The following is a 20,488-nucleotide window of genomic DNA, read 5'->3' as shown; positions in this document are numbered from 1 at the left end:
TACCGTGGACAATCCAATTCAAAGTGAGTTTTCTTAACTTTAGTTCTTTGTAGACAGCAGCTTGAGGCTTAGATGCTAAAGGTGTTTCACATTGTTAGATTTCAGAATGCCTTCCTTTGCACACAACCTTCTCTCCTTTGTCCATATATTCCCCTTTGAATGCAAATTCCCATTGTTTCACTATGTCTTTGGACTTTACCTCTCTGATAATAAAAATCTCTGATAATAAAAATCTCTCAAAGTACTAATTTTACCAGTAATCTTTGGGAAAAATAAACACACTGGCCGGGATTGTCTGGCCCCATCGTGGGCAGAACCCACTGCGGGTGAGGCAGCGCCCCAGCCTCAGGAGTCCATTGACTTGCAGCAGGACTAGAAGATTGTGGCAGCGGGCGGGTGCCAAAAATCCCATTGACTGTTTCTGTACTTCAACTGGTTAAGTTACACATTTGAAAACAATCTAATCTGGTTTACTTAAATATGCAAATGCCCCCTTTACCCCTATGTCTACCTACTTAGCATTTCAAACCTAACTTATCTTCTCATACATCAAAGCCTTCAGGCCAGCTGCCTTTAATTCAATTTAGTCACACACAGACATAGACCCATTGGGCAGAATTTTGCTCTTGGTGGGGGTGCTTGGTGAGAGCATGTGGGGGTGTTCGGGAAGCCGATCATTACCTGCGATCGGCACCAGACCGCGATTTCATGCTTGCGGGCCAATTGAGGCCCGCCCAGCATGAAACGCAAGCTGTGCAGGGGATGGGGTGGGTGAGCGGGCTGAGCGCAGACATCGCACATGCGCATGAGTGAGCGCTTCAACATCTCCCTGAGGCACAGAGCTGCCTCAGGGAGATGAAGAGATATGAAAAAAAATAATTAAAAAAAATAAAAATGTAATGAATCATGTTCCCTCATGTGACTCTGTTATTAAATGTTATTAATGAAAAATTAAAGTTTTTATTTTATTTTCATTTGTTTTTGGAAACCTCACCTGCCCGTGGATGAGGTTTCCAAAAAAATGCAAAAGCCGCTTGCACTTTCCGCCTGCCCGTCAACTGTTAGGTTGGACGGGCAGCGAAAATTTTAATTTAATTGATTACTTAATGGCCTTAATAGGCCTTTTAATTGTCAGCAGGAGTTGGGCCTGCACCGGTGCTCGTCTGCCGACCGAACTATCGCGCGACTGTGCATCCATATTGGCACACCCGGCCGACTTCAATACGCGTCATTTCATGCTCGGGCGGAATTCTCTACCCAAGATATCAGTGAAGACTGGGTCATTGAATATACTCAAGACTGACTTAGACAGATTTTTGACCTACAAGGGAGTCAAAGGTTATGGGGGCTGGGGTCAGACAGAGAAACAGACTTAAGGCCACCCTCTAATAAGCCATAGTCTTACTGAACAGTGATGCAGGCTTGAGGGGCCAAATGGCCTACTCCCGCTCTCATCTCTTATGTTCTCCTATTGTACCAGCAATACAGAAAAATCTAACAAGTTACTCTCCATGGTCAGGTGGTTTATTTCACTGCGACATTCCCTTATGTGGCTCTGACCATACTCCTGATCCGAGGTGTTACCCTGGAGGGAGCCTTTAAAGGAATTAAATTCTACATTGGAAGCCAGTCAGACTTCTCCAAACTGGCTGACGCTGAGGTGAATACTACAATATAATTAATTTAACTTCAAGTGTATTTTTAGTTGCGTTGTTTAATGCTTAAATTAGTTGATTTTTTTGTCTGCTTGGGATAATCAATTTAAAATCAGACTGCTGCTATTGAGTTCTGATTCAAATGTGGGAAAGCTAATTTCAGATATTGCCCTAAGTTTTAACTGAGACCTTGTGATGAATTCTAATGAGTTAGTTGACGATTTTCATCACCTTGGTGTTGGCAGGAGGGAAGGGATGGCGAGGGCTGTTCTGGGAAGAGAAGAGACAGGATGGAACTGGATGAGATAGAGTGAAATGGAATGGGATGGAATTTCTTCTTGATCCCTAATTCTTTCTGAGACCTTGCAACAGATTCAGTAATAAGATTTTCAGGTGAACTATCTGGTTAATCTATGGGATAATATTGGTTCAAAATTTTCTGGAGCAGGGCAATGAAATGTGTCCGTTTTAAGTTAGACTTGCCCTGATGCATTTAATGACAATGATATTTGATGCTGCAAATCGCTGGATGTGAGGGATGGAAATGGAAAAACATCACCCACATTGGGAACTGAGTGAACATGGAAAAGTAACTGAGTATCTCCTTAACCAATCAGGTTGTAGTATTGTGAAAGTAACAGCACAATGACTGAGGCAGAGAAGGTAGAGTAAGTTAGAGTGGGTGAATTCAATGTTAAATCAGGAAAAAGATGAATTGAGGAAAAGAAAGGGTGGATTAAGTGAGAGAGGAAAAAAGGACAGAAAGAAGAAAATTAAAATAATTAACTTTAATTTTTATCTAAATCTCTGACACAATTATAACCTGACTCTACACTTCCCAAAGATACTTTTCAATGCCAGAGATAACGACCGGCAGTAAATAACACTTAGCACATTGTTAAAAGGCTACTTAGATTTAAAATGACTTGAAATGAATTTGTGTGGTGGATTTAGTTTGTATCGACAGTGTAAGTACAGGAACTTCACACTGCCCAATGTCTCTAAAGGGTGGGGCAAACACAACACATTTCCATGAAGCTAACAGTGGAGCAGTGCATACCGGAGAGAAACCTTTGGACTTTTGTGTTTAATCCAAAATTGCTTTGGCATTTGCACATAAATCATCATGAGCAATTTAGCATCACCATTATTCTGACAGAATTCAAATTTTGGTTTCCATTTAAGTAATTTATCCTGTTTTTAAACAATCTAAATCGATCCCTTTGTGTGTAGTTTACGCTGCTCTACAGTGGGCAATAAAAGCTATCACAGGGTATTTATTGAAATTGAGATTTATTACCCAAGTGCATGGTTTTCACGGTTAATGTAGTTTTATCTGTTGAATATGTTTGTGTAAACTTTCCCATTGCTAACTAGTTCTACTTTCTATTTACCAGGTCTGGAAAGATGCTGCAACACAAATTTTCTTATCTATCTCAGTGGGTTGGGGCAGTTTGATAACACTGTCATCCTACAACAAATTCCACAATAACTGTTACCGAGATAGCATCATTATCTGTGTTGTTAATTGTGCTACGAGTGTGTTTGCTGGATTTGCCATCTTCTCAACCCTTGGACACAAGGCTCATGTACAAAACAGGCCTGTTTCAGAGGTTGCACAGTCAGGTAAAGTGGAACTGGTAAAACTATCAAACAGGGTCACACAGCTTTTACCATCTCTCTAAAAATGAACCAATCTGAGATTTCAATTTTCCCAGTGTCTAGACACAATAATCAATACTTGGATCCACGGCAGTAGTTCTGGTGGAAATTAATATTCAGGCTCTGGAAACCACACAATGGGAGGAATTTTCTGAGCCCGCTGGCGGTGGGCGTGATAGCTGGCATGCGCACAGCTCACCTGTTGTTTACAGGCCTCAGGGGTGCCAGAGGTGGGGGGAGAAACTGATGCCTGGCTCGGCAGGCGACTGCTGAGGGATGGGGGTGTCTGGGGGCAAGTGCTGGCTAGCCTCGGAGGCGGCTGCTGAGTTTGGGGGGGGTGTCATGTGGATGAGGGTGAGGTGGTCCTCGGTGGTGACGGCGACAGGGATGAAGCCCTGACACTGGCTAGTCGAGGCAGGCACACACAGGAGGGAAGCCCTCATAGCTACCAGGTTTGTGGAGGATGATGCCAACATGCAGTGAGGTCTTCCCGTAGATCCTCACATCGCAATTGTGAACATTTGACTCCAGTCTGGCTTATGTCAGAGCCAACACCCTCTGTGAGAATGCTCCTGTCATGGAGACACAGTGGAGGACCTAATGATTGCTCAGTGCAGGGGGATGGTGATGATAGGCAGTGAAGACACTCCATAGATCTTCACATAGCCTCTGAGAATGTCTGACTCCTGTCTGGCCGAGGGCAGCTCGCTTGCACTCCATAATCAGGGCCATCTCAGAGACGCAGTCATGAAACTTTAAAAACGTCTGATGCTGTGTCCACCTTCAGCATCTCAGCCCTTCAGGAGCTGGTGCACAGCATCACTGGTCACAGACGCTGGTGTGATGGGGGCCAGACCCACCTTAAAGGTGCTGAGAACACACAAGGAGTATGAGAGAACTCTGTGGCGCCTGCCTACTACATTCTGGCAGCAATGACCAGCACTGCCAAGGTGCAGGCATCAGTAATGTTTCCAGGAAGTGTGAGGCTTGACTATCACTATGATCTGAAGACTGCACAGAGCACAGGGAAGTGGCCCTGGACTGAGACACCTGCCTTTATCTTGTGCAGGAACCAAGGTTTCACATCTGAGTGACAAGAACACTGCTCATCAGAGCAAGGAGCCATAGGCAGGGAGACGTTCTTAGGAGTTTATTGACAATAGTGAACAGTACAACTGATTGACACCTGTGCCCAGGCTGTATAACTAATTCTCCTTAACTGTCCTAACCCTGCTGCTATGCCTTGTTGCTCCCCGGACATCCACAGCAGAGGTGGAGGTAGACTGCATTTATTTATTGGCATTTATTGCTAAAGGAATAGAGTATAGAAATAGGGAAGTGTTGCAACTGTACAAGGCATTGGTGAGACCGCACCTGGAGTACTGTGCACAGTTTTGGTCCCCTTACTTGAGGAAGGATGTAGTTGCATTGGAGGTGGTTCAGAGGAGGTTTACTAGATTGATTCCAGAGATGCGGAGCTTGTCTTATAAGGAGAGATTGAGCAGTTTAGGCCTATACTCGCTGGAGTTTAGAAGGATGAAAGGAGATCTAATTCAGGTATATAAGATGCTAAAGGGAATAGACAAAGTAGGCATGGAGCGGATGTTTCCCCTTCTGGGACATTCTAGAATGATAGGCCATAGTTTTAGGCTAAGGGGTGGTAGATTTAAATCAGAGATGAGGGGGAATTACTTTTCTCACAGGGTCGTGAATCTGTGGAATTCATTACCTCAGAGTGCAATGGATGCCAGGACGCTGAATAAATTTAAGGAGGAGATGGACAGATTTTTATTTAGTAATGGGTTGAAAGGTTATGGGGAGAGGGCGGGAATTTGGAGTTGAGGCTGAAATGAGATCAGCCAAGATGGTATTGAAGGGCGGGGCAGGCTCAAGGGGCTGAATTGCCTACCCGTGCTCCTAGTTCTTATGTTAAGTGCACATCCCCTCTGTGCTGCTGTGAAATACGTCGACGTGCTTTCCCGCTGACATGGAAGGATGGTCCACAGCGGGGATGCAAGAGCCTGGCGATATGGCCTGATAATGGTATGCTGATGTATTACAATGATGTCCCTGATGGCTGATGGCGGGCAACGCAGTCCGCTGTTGGCGGGCTGAACGGACAATCACGACCTGCCATCCTGCCGTCATGAAACCGATCGTGCCATATTGTCCCCTCACACCACCTATCACGCCCGCCGCCAGCGGGCACAGAAAATCCCGCCCAATTAGTGATTAGAATTAGAAGGTGACCAGGTAACTTCAGAATAAAACACAGTTTACACAACCAGCCTGATTATTGCAATATCCTGGGCATTGGGTCATTCTGCAGCATGGACTTGAGCAGTAAATTCACTGCTCAGGTATTTCCCTCCCATCCCCATGCATCCCCCCCACCCCCAATACTTTTAAATGCCAATCTCTCCAAACAGAGCTGGGGATTTTTATCTCGCATTGTGTAAACATCACTCAGAACTCAAAATGAATCACTGCTTCTAATTATTATAAATACTTAATTTGGAGTGATTTATATTATAATTATGTAATAGAGTCAGCGATTTGTGTTGTGAACGTGTATCATTGCATCATTGTAACTTCATTGTCACAATCAATATAATAAATTTTTTAAAATACTGACAATTTGAGTTCTAAATTAATTAATGGATTGGAAGAAAATAACATCAGTTTACGGTATGTCTCCCCTTAGCTCCATTAATTTTATATAATTTCAATTGTGCACACTGTTTAGGTTTTGGTTTGGTTTTCATCGCCTACCCAGAAGCTCTTACGCAGTTGCCCTGGGCACCTTTCTGGTCCATTTTATTTTTCCTCATGATGATCACTCTGGGGCTCGACACTCAGTTTGGAGGTTTAGGTAAGAATGACATTGCTTCATGTAAACAAGCTCTTTCTGCTAAAGGAAGCTATTCTAAATTATTATGTTTATCATATAGAGAAATTACTGTTGGTGATGTGAGTGGCTGAATGCATAATATTTCTTTATGGCAATTCTTTGATCACGGTTTTAATGGGGCATCAATCTGTTTGACTTAATTGGGTTAACAGCTGCATTATAGTAACAATCCAGGGAAATGTAATTCCAACACCTGGAAGGGTTCAGAGTACAATCTCTGTAAGATACTTATTGCAGTGGTTTTGAATCTTAATGTTGAGGCTATATTTCCTTTCCCTGTTATTTTTCCCAAACTCTATCCCCTCACATTTCCTTGTGACAGATATTGCTCCACCATGGAGGGATTTGCTTTTTTTATCTACCTGACTTATTTGGAGCAAGCTGGTCATAAAACCTGCCTGCTTTGTAACGTTAAAACACTCTGGTAGGTGTCTGAAGTTAATAGTTATACAGTTTCCCCTAAACCTTCCCACACACCAGAGTAACAGGAATGGGATTGGGTGAAATGTATGTTTCAGGGAGCTTTGGCAGGAAGAATAGAGAAGCAGCACATTATGTACATGGAGAGAGATTGCTGAACTCTGAGGTACAAAGGGATCTGGGTGACCTGGTACATGAATCAAGAAAAGTTAGTATCCAGGTACAGCAAGTGTTTAGGAAGCCAAATGGAATGTCGTCATTTATTGCAAGGGGAATTGTTGGAGAAATACAAAGGAAGATGGTTGTGGTTGTTGGAGGTTAGTCATTTCAGCTCCAGGACAACGCTGCAGGAGTTCCTCAGGATAGTGTCCTAGGCCCAACCATCTTCAGCTGCTTCATCAATAACCTTCCTTCCATCATAAGGTCAGAAGTGGGGATGTTCACTGATTGCACAATTTTCAGCACCATTCACAACTCCTCAGATACTGAAACAGTCCATGTCCAAGTGCAGCAAGACCTGGACAATAACTAGGCTTGGGCTGACAAGTGGAAAGTTACATTCGTACCACACAAGTGCCAGGCAATGACCACCTCCAACAAGAGAGAATCTAACCATCATCCCTTGACATTCTATGGCATTACCATCACTGAATCCCCCACTATCAACATCCTGGGGGTTACCATTGACCAGAAAGTGAACTGGACTAACCATATAAATACAATGGCTTCAAGGGCAGGTCAGAGGCTAGGAATCTGGTGGCGAGTAACTCACCTCCTGACTCCCCAAAGCCTGTCGACCATCTACAAGGCACAAGTCAGGAGTGTGATGAAATACTCTCCGCTTGCCTGGATGAGTGTAGCTCCAACAACACTCAAGAAGCTTGACACCATTCAGGACAAAGCAGCCCACTTGATTGGCACCCCATCCACAAACATTCATTCCCTCCGCCACTGACATACAGTGGCAGCAGTGTGTACCATCTACAAGGTGCAATGCAGGAAATCACCAAGGCTCCTTAGACAGCACCTTCCAAACCCACGACCACTGCCATCTAGAAGGACAAGGGTGGCAGGCATATGTGAACACTACCACCTGAAAATTCCCCTCCAAGCCTCTGAACATCCTGACTTGGAAATATATTGCCATTTCTTCACTGTCGCTGGGTCAAAATTCTGGAACTCCAGAAGGAACTCCCTCCTTAACAGCACTGTGGGTGTACCTATACTACATGGACTGCAGTGGTTCAAGAAGGTAGCTCACCACCACCTTCTCAAGGGCAATTAGGGATGGACAATAAATGCTGGTCTAGCCAGTGACGCCCACATCCAACAAGTGAATTTTTTAAAAAGTAAAATAAAATTCAGAATGTTTTGATACAGTCGCACAGGATTTTGGTGAGATCACATCTAGAGTACTGTGTACAGTTTTGGCGTCCTTATTTAAGAAATGATATAAACGAATTGAGAAGCAGTTCAGAAAAGGTTCAATCAACTGACAACTGGGATGGGGATGGTTATCTTATGAGGAATTCCAGAAGACCAAGCTAGTTCAAAATTTTCAAATCCCAGTAAAAAATCGGTAATACTGGCAGCAGTAATACTGAAGTTCCATTTTAAGGTATACAAGATCAGTTCGGACAAGTTTTACTGGTACCTTTCATTCGCAGGCTGGGCCTGTATCCATTGGAGTTTAAAAAATTGAGAGGTGATCTTATTGAAACACATGAGATCTTGAGCGAAATTGACAGGGTGGATACTGAAAGGATGTTTCCCCTTACAGCAGAGGCAGATGTAGGGGACAGACTTTAAAAATACAGGGCCTTCCGTTTAAGACGGAGATGAGAAGAATTTTTTCCCCTCAGAGGGTTGTGAATCATTGGAACTCTCTTCCCCAGAGAACGGTGGAGGTTGGGTCAATTAATATCTTTAAGGCAGATGTGGATAGATTCTCGACTAACAAGGGAGTCAAAGGTTGTTGGAGGTATGTGGAATGTGGATTTGAGGCCACAATCAAATCAGCCACGGTCTTATTGAATGGCAGAGCAGGCTTGTGGGGCTGAATGGCCTACTCCTGCATCAAATTTGCATGTTTGTATGTCCTCATCTGCTCTTCTAGCCTGCAGGGCTTTGGCTTCTGCAGTGGTGGATTCTCTGGAACTGTGTAAACTATTCATTAATTATTGATTTCATTTAACATTTTCTTTCATCAGAAACAATTTTCACAGCTCTGCTGGACCAGTTCCCTAAGTTTCTACGATCAAGGCGTCTTTACCTGATAACTGGTGTTAGTTTGTTATTTTATTTCCTCAGCCTTCTATTTGTAACACAGGTATGTTGTGTTTCAGTAGTTTAAGCTGTTTCCACATTTAGTGCTGGTTATAGCTCTAAAAGTTAATCAATTTTGCAGGGTGAAGCAATAAAGAAGGACCCTGTCTTTTGGTACTTTCTTCTCATCTGTTTAAATTGGGCAGTGACAGTGTGGGACAGACTCAACTTTTCCCAGAAGGAGGTTATAGTGATAGGGATGAAAGAGGCCATACAAAGGAGTGAAAACAAGGATAAGCATATCAAAATCAGAGTGTTGCTAAACCAGAAGTCAATGTTGGTCAGCAAGCATAGGGATAATATGTGAATGGGACCTTCTGTAAGGACGTAGAGAGCAAGGTTTTAGATGACCTCAAGTCTACAGAGGGTAGAATGTCAGAGACCAGTCAGAAGTGCATTAGGATAGTCAAGTCCAGTATTTAATTGGCTGTAAAGCAATTTGGAACATCATGAAAGGTGCTGGATGAGTGTAGATTTTGTCTTTCTTTTATTACACCTACATGCAGTGGGCAGAATGACTGTAGCAATGCTGAAATTGGAGGCTCAATGTAAGGATAATTAATTATAGAGCAATCAACTGATGTTAGGAAAATGGCTACAAAGAATTCACTACATTTATGAAACAATTCAACTCTGTAGCTAATACAACCTTCCTATTCTGACTTCTCTGGCGCCAACCCACAATATAGCACAAGTGGCATCTGCCCCTTTGACACTGTACCCAGGATTTGTGAACCAAACAGGCATTTTGCCATCAGCTCAGGAGAAATATAGATTAAATTTTTGATCCGAATTTTTCAGCAAAGAGTGACACATGGTACAAAAATTCACTACATCCTTAACTCAAGAACTGAACTGTTTCCCCTTCTTCCAGAACCCTTCACACGAATTGTGTTGTACGCTGTGCAACAATTACAGCCTATCCACAGGCTCCATATGATGTTGCATTACATTCATACTAAATAAATGTGCAAACAGTATTTTTTTAAAAAACTAATTGTTGTTTGAGGTGTGAGAGAAACAGGCAAATCAAGTGGAAAAAATCTAATTCATAAATAAGAAATTCCAACTGCAAAGGAGAGTGTGACAGCAAAATCCTGAGAGAAATCATTTCTGGAAACAATTATATCAGAGGATTGGGCTCTAAAGGCCCTTATGATAAAATCCCTTCACGCTGTTGCTCTGGGACATTTTAGCCAAAGTTACAATAGATGATGGTGTATCCTCTCCCCAGATTTTAGTCCCACAATATGACCACTGCCAGGTTTTAAAAAGGATGGTGCAGGGTGAGGTGAACATGGGATGGAGTAGAGATTTGTAAAATGTTTCTTCAAGCAATCTCTTAGTGACGGATAGAGATTTCATTCCCAGACTTTGCTAGAGAAATAAAACGGGCATAGTGACCCAACACCCTGTTTTACATCACTCCCAGTTTTCAGCTTTCTACATTCATTTTGCTGAGGCCCAAGATTCTCAAACATCTGGTGCATTAATACAGCATCATCAGAATTGTGTCCACTTTAGGGAATAATGAAAATTTAAACTACTATTATATGCTGGTTTAACTTCAAAAGAGAATTTTGAGAAGTGTACAGTATTTAATTTTGTGGTACTAAACCTTAAAAGTGACACCTCCACCCTACCGCCCATGCCTTCCATCCTCCCGACCCCCCCAACTTCCTCCAGCCTCCCTCCAAACCCCTCACTGCCTTTGCCCCAACTCCAACCCCCCCCATCCCCAACCTCCCCACCGCCCACCCCAACATCCCACCCACTTCTTAACCTCTCCCGCACCCCAAACATCAACACCCCACCACCAACCTCCTCTGTCTCGCAACCCCTACCCCCAACACCCCCTTCCCCCACACAGCATCCAATTGGCTCTCAGATCATTAGAGATTTCACTTACCATTTTTCAACCAGGAACACTCTCAGTTGCTGTGCTGCTGCTGTTGACCTTGGGGCAGCTTTATGCTTTTCTGGCGGGCGTTTAAAAAATAATCCAAAACACAGCTTTGATTTTTTTTAAAGCCGGTGTTTCAATTGTGAGTGACAGTGAGAAACTCCGTTTACAAGGCCAAGCCCAGGTTCCCCTAGCATCCGGGTCCTGTGTTTGGAAACTGTCTTCCCCCCAATCCCTCCAGGGCCATGGTGGAAAGCAGTGTCATGCCTTTGGAAGGTGTCGCCAAGAGGCAATAAAGCCGATGAGAAATAGAAGGGGACAGGATAGATATTTGGGGGAAACCAGACGTAACTTTGCAATAAATAAATGTGCGTCTAAATTAACAAACAAGTTAATAGTTGATGAAATAGAAGAATGTTTTGTACAAATTCTGCAGGCAGGTAAGAAACAAGACTGACGGCAATGAAAGCAAAATAATGCAGAAGTTCAGGAAAAGTTGGTGAGATGCAAAGAGTGACCTAGTTAAAAACGTTGCAGCTGAGGGTAAACCTGAAAACAGTGTAACTCCTTCAGGACCGCAACAGCAGGAAGGCAGCAGAGAGAAATGGAAAACCATAAAAACACTGCAGCTTGAATCAAAGGATCAACCAAAAGTAGTAAAGTAATAGTGGCTGTCTCAAAATATTCACAAGAGAAAACAAGAGCAACAAACCCTCTCCAAACATAAACAGTCTAAATGGGTTTATAGCATATCGATCCCCAATGCTGGCCGGTGTTTATACCAGCGCACTGAGAGAGACTAATGAAGAGAAGTATAAAGTGCAGACAATCATTGTGATGGAGGCAATGAATGCTGTGAGGCTGTTTGGCGCTAAGAGGCTTGTATGGTTGAACATTGCCGTTTATTGGTAACCCAGAACTATATAATTCTCCAAGGTACAGCCCTGCATGGGTGCTGCCTCCATGCTGGCTCTTTTCAAACTGTATTGCACACACAGTCTACTATCTTGTGACTCTCTACATCACCATGAGTGGCACTGTCCTCCATTCCCACATTAACCCTTGTTCTGCCTGAACACCCTTATACTACATCTCCCCCAAGCCTTTACCCATCTTGAGTTTTCTTGCAATTCAACAGTCTCTTCGACTTTGTTCTGCTGTTCTTCCATTCTGCTGTTCAAGACAGTCTAATTTCTTCATGCTGTTGAAAGGTTATGTACTTTCTTTGTACTTGATCTTGAAGGACAATCAGCTTTTCTTACAACTATTTATTGCCAACTCACGCCTCTCTTCAATGCATTGCTTTATCACCACTGTGATGTCCAACGCAGTTTTTTCTGAAGTAGTATTCAACATCTTTTTTAGCTGCTCATGTTTTTTTCAGAGCTATGTATTGATTCTTCAAAGAATCTTTCAGAGCAGTGACTTCTTTGAGTACATTCTCTACCTTCTGCAGTGCCTGGCTGCACTTCTGGTTGAGTTTTTCTGGTTTGGCCTTGCCTTAGCTTAAATTGGCCTGTGCTAGTTTTAAATTACAACCCATGGCTTTCTTTTTTATAACAGCCGAGCACCTCTTTAATTTATTTTTATTCTTCACGATGGTTCCCCAGCTGCCATTTCTTTCTTTGTTCTTCCCACAATTCGTTGGATTTCAGCGGGCTCCCATTGTGCTGATGGGGCCAGTTTTTTCAACTTATTAACTCTACAGGAAATCTTTAAAACAAAAGGTTTTGGCCAGCTGTTGCTTTGTTTAGCTTGGGAGTCAAATGGAAGACAATATTTCAGCTCTGCCTGCCATTTTAAGAAACTATATTTTTCTCTTCAGTCGTGCTTGGCCACCACATGTTATAAAGCTGGCTGTGGACGGTTGCTGCTGTTTGCTTGCAGCTGCACTCCAGATTTGCTGATGCTGATTGCTGTCTCTTTTTTAAAAAAGTAAACTCAGGCTTCTTGCTGTACTTTGCTCAACCTTTTTGTGATTTAGTTAGATTTCTTGACTCTGCATTCATTCAGGATCTTTTTTCACTCGAACAGTGAATTATTCTTCTGACTTACAGCCTTTTTTCCATTTTTGTTTGAATTTTTTATCAGCCTTTTGTGATCTGCTCAGGCCCTCTGACTTTGCCTCTGTGCCCAATCAGGTTTGACTTTCCAAGTGCACAGTCTATCCTTCTGCTGCCTTTTAGCCTTTTTTCCCCTTTTTTTCTTTCAAATTTGTTCAGTCTTTATGCGATCCAGCTAGGTCCCTTGATTCTGTGTTTGATCAGGTCTGGCAGTGGACCTGCACATGCCCTGGTGGACTCCTTCAGCCACCATGTCTGAAATGGAGCTTCTTTTTAGGCGATCTCCAATGATGTCTTCAACTTAGGCACACCTCACAGGTCAGAATTCAGTTTCTTTAGCTTTTCTTGCTTTTAGATTCTGGGTTCCTTCTTCAGCTCCTCTGGGATTTTAGGGTCCATCCTTCACTGCCACCATGTTGTAAGGTTGTTTGGCATCTCACTTATATGATTGAACATTAACCATTTTATTGGTAACTAGTAACTATATAAATCTCTAAAGTACAGCCCTGCATTAGTGCTGTCTCCATGCTGGCTCCTTCCAGACTCTACTATACAACAGTCTACTGTCATGTGACTCTCTACATCATGCAATGAGCGATACTGTTCTCCAGCCCCACATTAACCCTTGCTCTGCCTGAACACCCTTATACGATAATGAACACTGGAGTTGGCAAACATACTTCATGAATGATGTTGAAACACAGAAAGATACAGAACAAGACTTTGGAATTATAGGAGACTGGATGCTAAACATGTCCAACCGATGCAGATCAGCAGCAACAAAGTTGAAAAGGATGTTCAGCTATAGTACCTCAACATAAAGTTATAAGTTAGAGGAGGAGATCATCAAATTTTACAGTGCTCTGGTCAGACCCCACCTTGACAACTGCCAGTTTGTGATCATCCGCTCCAGCCGTCAATGACGGCTGTGTTCCCACCACCACACATCAAGAAGTTAATTTCAATACATTAGAATCTCATTATAAGCCCTGCTTGCCAGGATCATCCCCCCACACTGGGTCACATTGGCGTGATTGCACGCCCATGTGTTTCACAACTGTACATAAGGAATGTGCACCTAATGACCTGTACTTTATTTGGGACTTTGAGGTTTGTTTGCCTACCTTACTTTGGGCAGCACTCGCAGTCATCAGCGCCAGGCTCCGCAGGCAACACCACATCACTTTTAGTGGCGGGGGGCGGGGGCTCACTGGCAAGTCTCTACCTATCACACCAGCCGTAAGGTTGGGGGCTTTTCATCGGTTTCAGGACTAGGGCTTGCTTGGGGAAGGGGGACAAGTGGCCTCAGGCAAGGGAAGGGGCTGCAGGATGAGGGCTGTACTGAGGAAGGAGGGTATCCCAGGGTGTTTGTGGGGGCACATGTTGATCTTTGTAAGTGGCATCAAGATGTTAAGGGCTGAGGAAGCAGTCTCCAGAGGAGATGAGGCCAGATGGAGATGTGAGGGTGTGTGTGAGAGAGTGAGTGGTGATGTCCCTTGAGCTGGCAGTGAATGAGATGCCAGTGAATATGTGATGGGCTTGTGAGTATGTGAGTTTAGAGTAATGAGATGGTTGCCTCACCCTCGCAGCAGAGATGAGATCATTCATCCTCTTTACACACTGGTTGGCCAAGCTCTTCTGTGCAGCAGTGGCACTGACCACCACTGCCACCGTCTCCCAAGCCGGAGTGGTGAGATTGCTGGACCTCTTGAAGTCAGAGTGAGGGTGGAGGACATCATGGTGGGCCTCTGAAGGGCATTCCAGGGATGGCTCACTGAACACTCCTTGGCTTTCAGGGCCATGTCTTCACTGGAGCAGTTCTGGGCAGAAAGCTTTGAGAACTGTGTGCTCGGCTGCAGTTTAGAAATGGCACCCGGAGTGAAGAAATGTTGAGGTAACGGCGTGCGGCGATTCGGAGTCCGCCCACCAGTGGCACGGCATGTTTCCCGTGACTGCATAATTAATGAGGCGGGAAGGGGACGATTCAGTGCAAAAACCGGCCCTTGTGGCTGGCAGGAAAAATGTCTTTTCCCATGCCCGCCACCGTAATTAGTGCAATTCTGGCAAAATTCCGGCCAGAGTTTCAAGGAGATTGGTTGACTCAGTGTTACTGTTGTCTGGGTGGGCTGTTGAGAAATCCATGCCTTGGTTGCATCTGTCATTTATTGTATAGTGTGGTGTGTTCGACCACAATCTGCTTGTTAATTCACAGGTACCTCATATTAACACTGAATATTAGAGTGTAAGATATATATTATAAATTGTTTTATCTTTCTAACCTTGAATGATAACATTTATTTTTGTTTCTCCAAACCCCATGGATTCTTGTGACTTTATTCACTGCATAAGTGTCTTAGATCTGAACCTTTGTCTGCTTTAAACAAAAAGCTATTGGTCTTAAGTGAATCTTACCAAAAACCTGGGGGCCTGATCAAGGATCATAACATAAACTGGGGGCTCTTGTAGGATTTCAAATCCACAGACAGATATGAGTGCTGGTACGTGCTGAGGTTAAGGTTAATAAGATTTGCACAGTGAATTTTACTATATTGATTGAAAAGAAAAATGACTTTGCCAATTGCTACGACTTTTCTGGCCCTGAGTGAGTTGCAGCAATTGACCAAGGCTAGGTAAATTCATTAGCAGAATAGTTAGAGTTAAAAGCAGGAGCTAAGGAAGCAGGCATCATTGAGGTAATATCACAGCATTTAGGATTAGAAGAAGAGAAGGTTGATTCAGGTAGAATACAGCTTGCATTAGCTAGAATTCAGTTGTAGATGAAGCAACTTGAGTTAGAGATAGAGAAAAGCAGAAACATGAGCTTGAACTCCAGGGAGAGAAGTTAGCAAAAGTGGAAGAAGAAAAATAGAGCAAAAGAAATGAATGTGAAAGCTTGAGTTTCAAAGAAAGAAAGAAATCAAACAGCATGAATTGGCTGGAGAAAAACTTAGGTTATGGGGTGGTAGGAAGTCTAGTTCAGGTGAGGAATCAATTCCCTCTCTGAGCTTTGATATAGCAAAGAGTCTTTGCCTATTGCCTAAATTCACTAGAGAGACATTAAGAGACATTGAGAGACATTTCACCTTATTGAAAAGGTGGCTACAAATGTAAAGTGGCCAAAGGACAGATTGGGCGGGATTTTTAGGTTGGCAGGCTGGTACGAACTGCGGGTCCGGGATCAGCCGGGGAACAGCCGACTGTGATTGGCCCCCAACTGCAATTTCAAGCTGGCTGGCCAATTAATAGCCAGCGTGAAGTGAGCACCGAGAGGCTCAGTGCTGCCAGGGTAGGGGCGGGAGGAGGGCGGGCGATGGTGTTAGCACGGGCGTGGGTGAGCGCTGACAGAAAGCTCCCTGAAGGCACAGAGCTGCTCAGGGAGCTGAAGACCTGAAAAGCATTAAATAAAGTTTTTTTTAAATCAGGAAAAAAAAGTCCAGCATCACAACCTGAACATAGAAATGATAAAAATGCTGTCCATAGGTTTATATTTTACCTTCATTTAATCATGGAAACCTCATCCTGCCTTTTGGATGAGGTTTCATGAAAAATGCAAAGTCTGCCTGGCTAATTCGCTCACCTGCTAAGGTTGGCCAGAGCACGAGAAATTGGAGACAATTACACCTTTAATAACTTTAATTGGCCTCTTAATTGTCGGCGGGCACACTTCCGACTTTTGTGCTCGACCGCCATCCGAAATATCGCATGCACGAGAACGGGATGATGTCGGGACCCTCACCCGATGTCATCTCACACGATTTCGCGTCCGAGCAGGTTGGGCGCGTGCCTGCCCAGTCAGCGTAAAATTCTGCCCATTGACTCTTTTTGCAACGTGATTTGTTTGGAAAGGTTATAGATGTGTATCCTAGCCTTTTGGAAGGACAACTGATTTTTTTTTATTCATTTGCGGAATGTAGGCTTCGCTGGCTGGGCCAGCATTTATTGCCCATCCCTAGTTGCCCTTGAGAAGGTGGTGGTGAGTTACCCTCTTGAACCGCTGCAGTCCATGTGGTGTAGATACACCCACAGTGCTGTTAGGGAAGGGAGTTCCAGGATTTTGACCCAACGACAGTGAAGGAACAGCGATATATTTCCAAGTCAGGATGGTGAGGGAAATGGTGATGGAGGGAAACTTCCATGTGGTGGTGGTGCTCCCATGTGCCTGTTGCCCTTGTCTTTCTAGATGGCAGTGGTAGTGGATTTGGAAGGTGCTATCTAAGGAGGCTTGGTGAATTCCTGCAGGGCATTTTGTAGATAGTACACACTGCCACTGTTCGTCGGTAGTGGAGGGAGTGAATGTTTGTGGATGTGGTGCCAATAAAGCGGGCTGCTTTGTCCTGGATGGTGTCAAGATTCTTGAGTGGTAATTATGAGGTAGTTAAAATTGAGTTCTTAATACTTTTGAGCTTGTCCCTGAAGCATATCAGTTGAAATTTTAGACATTAATGAAAAGACCAAATGAAATGTTTGTAAGATTTGCTAGTGAGAAAGAAATGTCATGGGACCAGTGGTTTTGATCCCTGAAGTTGGAACAAAATTTTGAGAATGTGAAGGAGTTAATGATACTTGAAGAACTTTAAAGTAGCATTCCAACAGCTATTTGGTCACACCTGCAAGACCATAAGGTTTCTATGGTATGGGAAGCAGTTGTTCCAGTAGATAGGTACGATATATCACATAGGTAGTTAGGGGGGCGTAGATCTCCATTTATAAACTCACAGGGAAACTGAAGGAATAGAAAAGAGTCATGTTTTGGGCAGAAACTGTCAAGGGAAATGATAATGTAGAGGATAAAAGTGACATGAATGAACTAGTATGCTTTTATTGCCATAAGACAGGGCATCTCAAAGCCCATTATTGGAAGCTGAACAGTAAACCGGTGACAGTAACAGGAACACTTTAGGAGTCTTCAGAAAAGACAGGAGTGTTAAAACAGTGGCACTGGTGCAAGTGACAGGATTTCCACAGAGAAAGCTGCACCAGAAAGTGAAAGTTGTGAGAACCCCATTGCTACTCATGTTTTTACAGTGGGAAAAGATAGAACTAGAAAATATTATAAGGTGTTTATATTGGAAGGGGAAGTCACTCTATTTTTGCCCAGGAAAGAGCCTAGAAAAATTGTTACCCTGAGAGATACGGGTTCAGCTCTGAGCTTATTGTTCGCAAAGGATTTGGATCTTTCTTCAGAAAGTTCACTAAATTGGAATATATAAATATAGGATATTCATGGGAAAGCTGTTCCTTAGCCATTACATAAAGTAAATTTAAATCATGCTCTGATGAAGGGGCCTTGTGTGGTTGGAGTTGTTCCACAATTCCCTATTAGAAATGTCGACTTTACATTGGACAATGATCTAGCAGGCAGTATAGTTTTTGCACAACCTGGGATGGGGTGTCACAGTTCCGAATTTGTTTCTGTGAATAAAAACTCCTTGCTCAGTTGTGATCAGGTTGAGCAAAGAACTGATCCAAGTAACAGTATTGACGTATCCAACTCAATAGTGGTGAGTACAGGAGCAACAGAAGTGCCTGCAGAATTGAAAATTAAGAATTTTCAACAGAAAGGACTGAAACTATAGCATGACCTGGAAGGGTCAATGACCGTGGACACCGAATTGTAAGTGCTTGCCAATGCTGAGACAGAGCAAAATCGTCCCAGATTTGCACTAAGTACGGTATCAGGCAGGTGAAATTACATTTTACTCGCTGGCTGCAATGGCAGCTTCTCACATCATATCATCCCAAACCCGCCACATTAATAATGCATTCCCGGAAACACGCCGTTTCGATGGCGGACAGGCTCTGATTCACCCGCCACGCCGTCACCTCGCCACTACATCATGCCGGGCATCACATTTAAAGTACAGTATTGTGCACACTTCTCAGTGCTTCTAGCTGAGGAATGCTACAAATAAGATATAGCCCCAAAAGTCAAGAAGATTAAAGTCCCCAGGTTTAGTAATGCATCCCTCGAGTGCCTTTTAGATGCTGTGGAGGCCCGCTGTGATGTCACCTACACCCACTATGGACGCAGGAGGGGCAGCAACATTACCATTCCGGCTTGGTAAGCGATGGCAGTGGTGATCAGTGCCAATGCTGCACAGAAGACTTAGGCCATCCAATGCAGATAGGGGATAATTGATCTAATCTGTGACGCCAGGGTAAGGCAACCATCTCATCACTCTAAACCCACACACTCAAGCCCATCACACATTCGCTGACATCTCATTCACTGCCAGCTCAAGGGACACTCACATCACCATCTGGCCTTGCCTCCTCTGGAGACTGCCTCCCCAGCCCTCACCATCTTGAGGCAATTTGCACAGATTAACATGTGTCCCCACACACACTCTGGGATACCCCCCATCCCCAGTGCAGCTCTCTCCCTGCAGCCTCTTTCGTTACCTAAAGACACTCCTTCCCCTCCCCCAAGCAAGTCCCAGCTTGCAGCCATACAAAGCCGCCCCCACCTTATGGCTGGTCTGATAGCTAGAGACTTGCCCATGAGCCGCTCTAAAAGTGCTGTGGTGCTGTCTGTGCTGCCTGGCGCTGATGTCTGCGAGTGCTGCCTGAAGCAAGGTAGGCAAACAAACCTTAAAGTCCTGAGCAAAATACAGTTTTCCAGGTGCATGTCACTTGTGTGCAGTGGTGAAACACTTCGGGCAATGATGCTGACATGGGCAGGCAATCCAGCGTTAGGGGGATGAGTCCATCGGGCTAGCCTTATACTGATAATGCTGAAGTATTACAATGAGGTTCCTAAAGTCCGATGGCGGAAAATGTGGCCCGCCATCGATAGGCTGAGTGGACAATCGCAAACTGGTTTCACAACATCGTGAAACCGACTTTTGGCCTTCTCGCCATATTGTCCACTCACGCCGCCAAACACGCCCGACGCCAGTGGGCACGGAACATTCTGCCCAAGGAGTACAGCAGCAAGAATCCAGTCAAGTGGACAGCTCACTAAAGATCATTTCAAACTCAGAGGATTGGAATAATATGGCTGTTGAATCGCATGGAGTATTAAAAAGAAAAAGAAAAATCTAGAGTTTTCCTTTATTCATTCATGGGATGTGTGCATTGTTGGAGAGCACAGCATTTATTGCTCATCTCTGTGGGTGCTGGTGAGCTGCCTTCTTGAACCGCTGCAGTCCACGTAGTTGAAGTACACCCACAGTGTTGTTAGGGAGTTCCAGGACTTTGACTCAGCGACAGTGAAAGAACAGTGATATATTTCCAAGTCAGGGTGGAGTGTAGCTTGGAGGGGAACTTCAGGTGGTGGTGTTCCCACGAGTCTGCAGCCCTTGTCTTTCTAGATGGTAGTGGTTTTGGAAGGTGCTGCCTAAGGAGCCTTGGTGAGTTCCTGCTGTGCATCCTGTAGATGGTACAGACTGCTTCCACTGTGCATCAGTGGTGGAGGGAGTGAATGTTTAGGGTGGTGGATTGGGGTGCAAATCAAGTGGGTTGCTTTGTCCTGGATGGTGTCAAGCTTCTTGAGTGTTTTTGCAGCTGCACTCATCCAGCCAAGAGGAGAGTATCCCATCAGACTTCT

At 44.1% G+C, this 20,488-nt stretch overlaps 2 protein-coding genes across 8 annotated transcripts in view; one reads left to right on the top strand and one right to left on the bottom strand.

Moving 5' to 3' along the window:
• The window catches only part of LOC144683856 (sodium- and chloride-dependent neutral and basic amino acid transporter B(0+)-like), a 435,158-nt gene that overhangs the window by 27,318 nt on the left and 387,352 nt on the right, over nt 1-20,488 (top strand). The window contains exons 4-7 of the mRNA XM_078547362.1: nt 1,520-1,660; nt 3,053-3,281; nt 6,064-6,189; nt 8,859-8,977. Of these exons, the coding sequence (XP_078403488.1) occupies nt 1,520-1,660; nt 3,053-3,281; nt 6,064-6,189; nt 8,859-8,977 (615 nt within the window). The remainder of the gene's footprint in view (nt 1-1,519; nt 1,661-3,052; nt 3,282-6,063; nt 6,190-8,858; nt 8,978-20,488) is intronic.
• The window catches only part of LOC144683854 (sodium- and chloride-dependent neutral and basic amino acid transporter B(0+)-like), a 453,756-nt gene that overhangs the window by 187,617 nt on the left and 245,651 nt on the right, over nt 1-20,488 (bottom strand). The gene's annotated exons all lie outside the window — the stretch shown is intronic.

Source organism: Cetorhinus maximus, chromosome 8 (assembly GCF_964194155.1).
Source record: "Cetorhinus maximus chromosome 8, sCetMax3.hap1.1, whole genome shotgun sequence".
Classification (NCBI taxonomy): Eukaryota; Metazoa; Chordata; class Chondrichthyes; order Lamniformes; family Cetorhinidae; genus Cetorhinus; species Cetorhinus maximus.
This window is presented reverse-complemented; position numbering and strand designations above follow the sequence as displayed.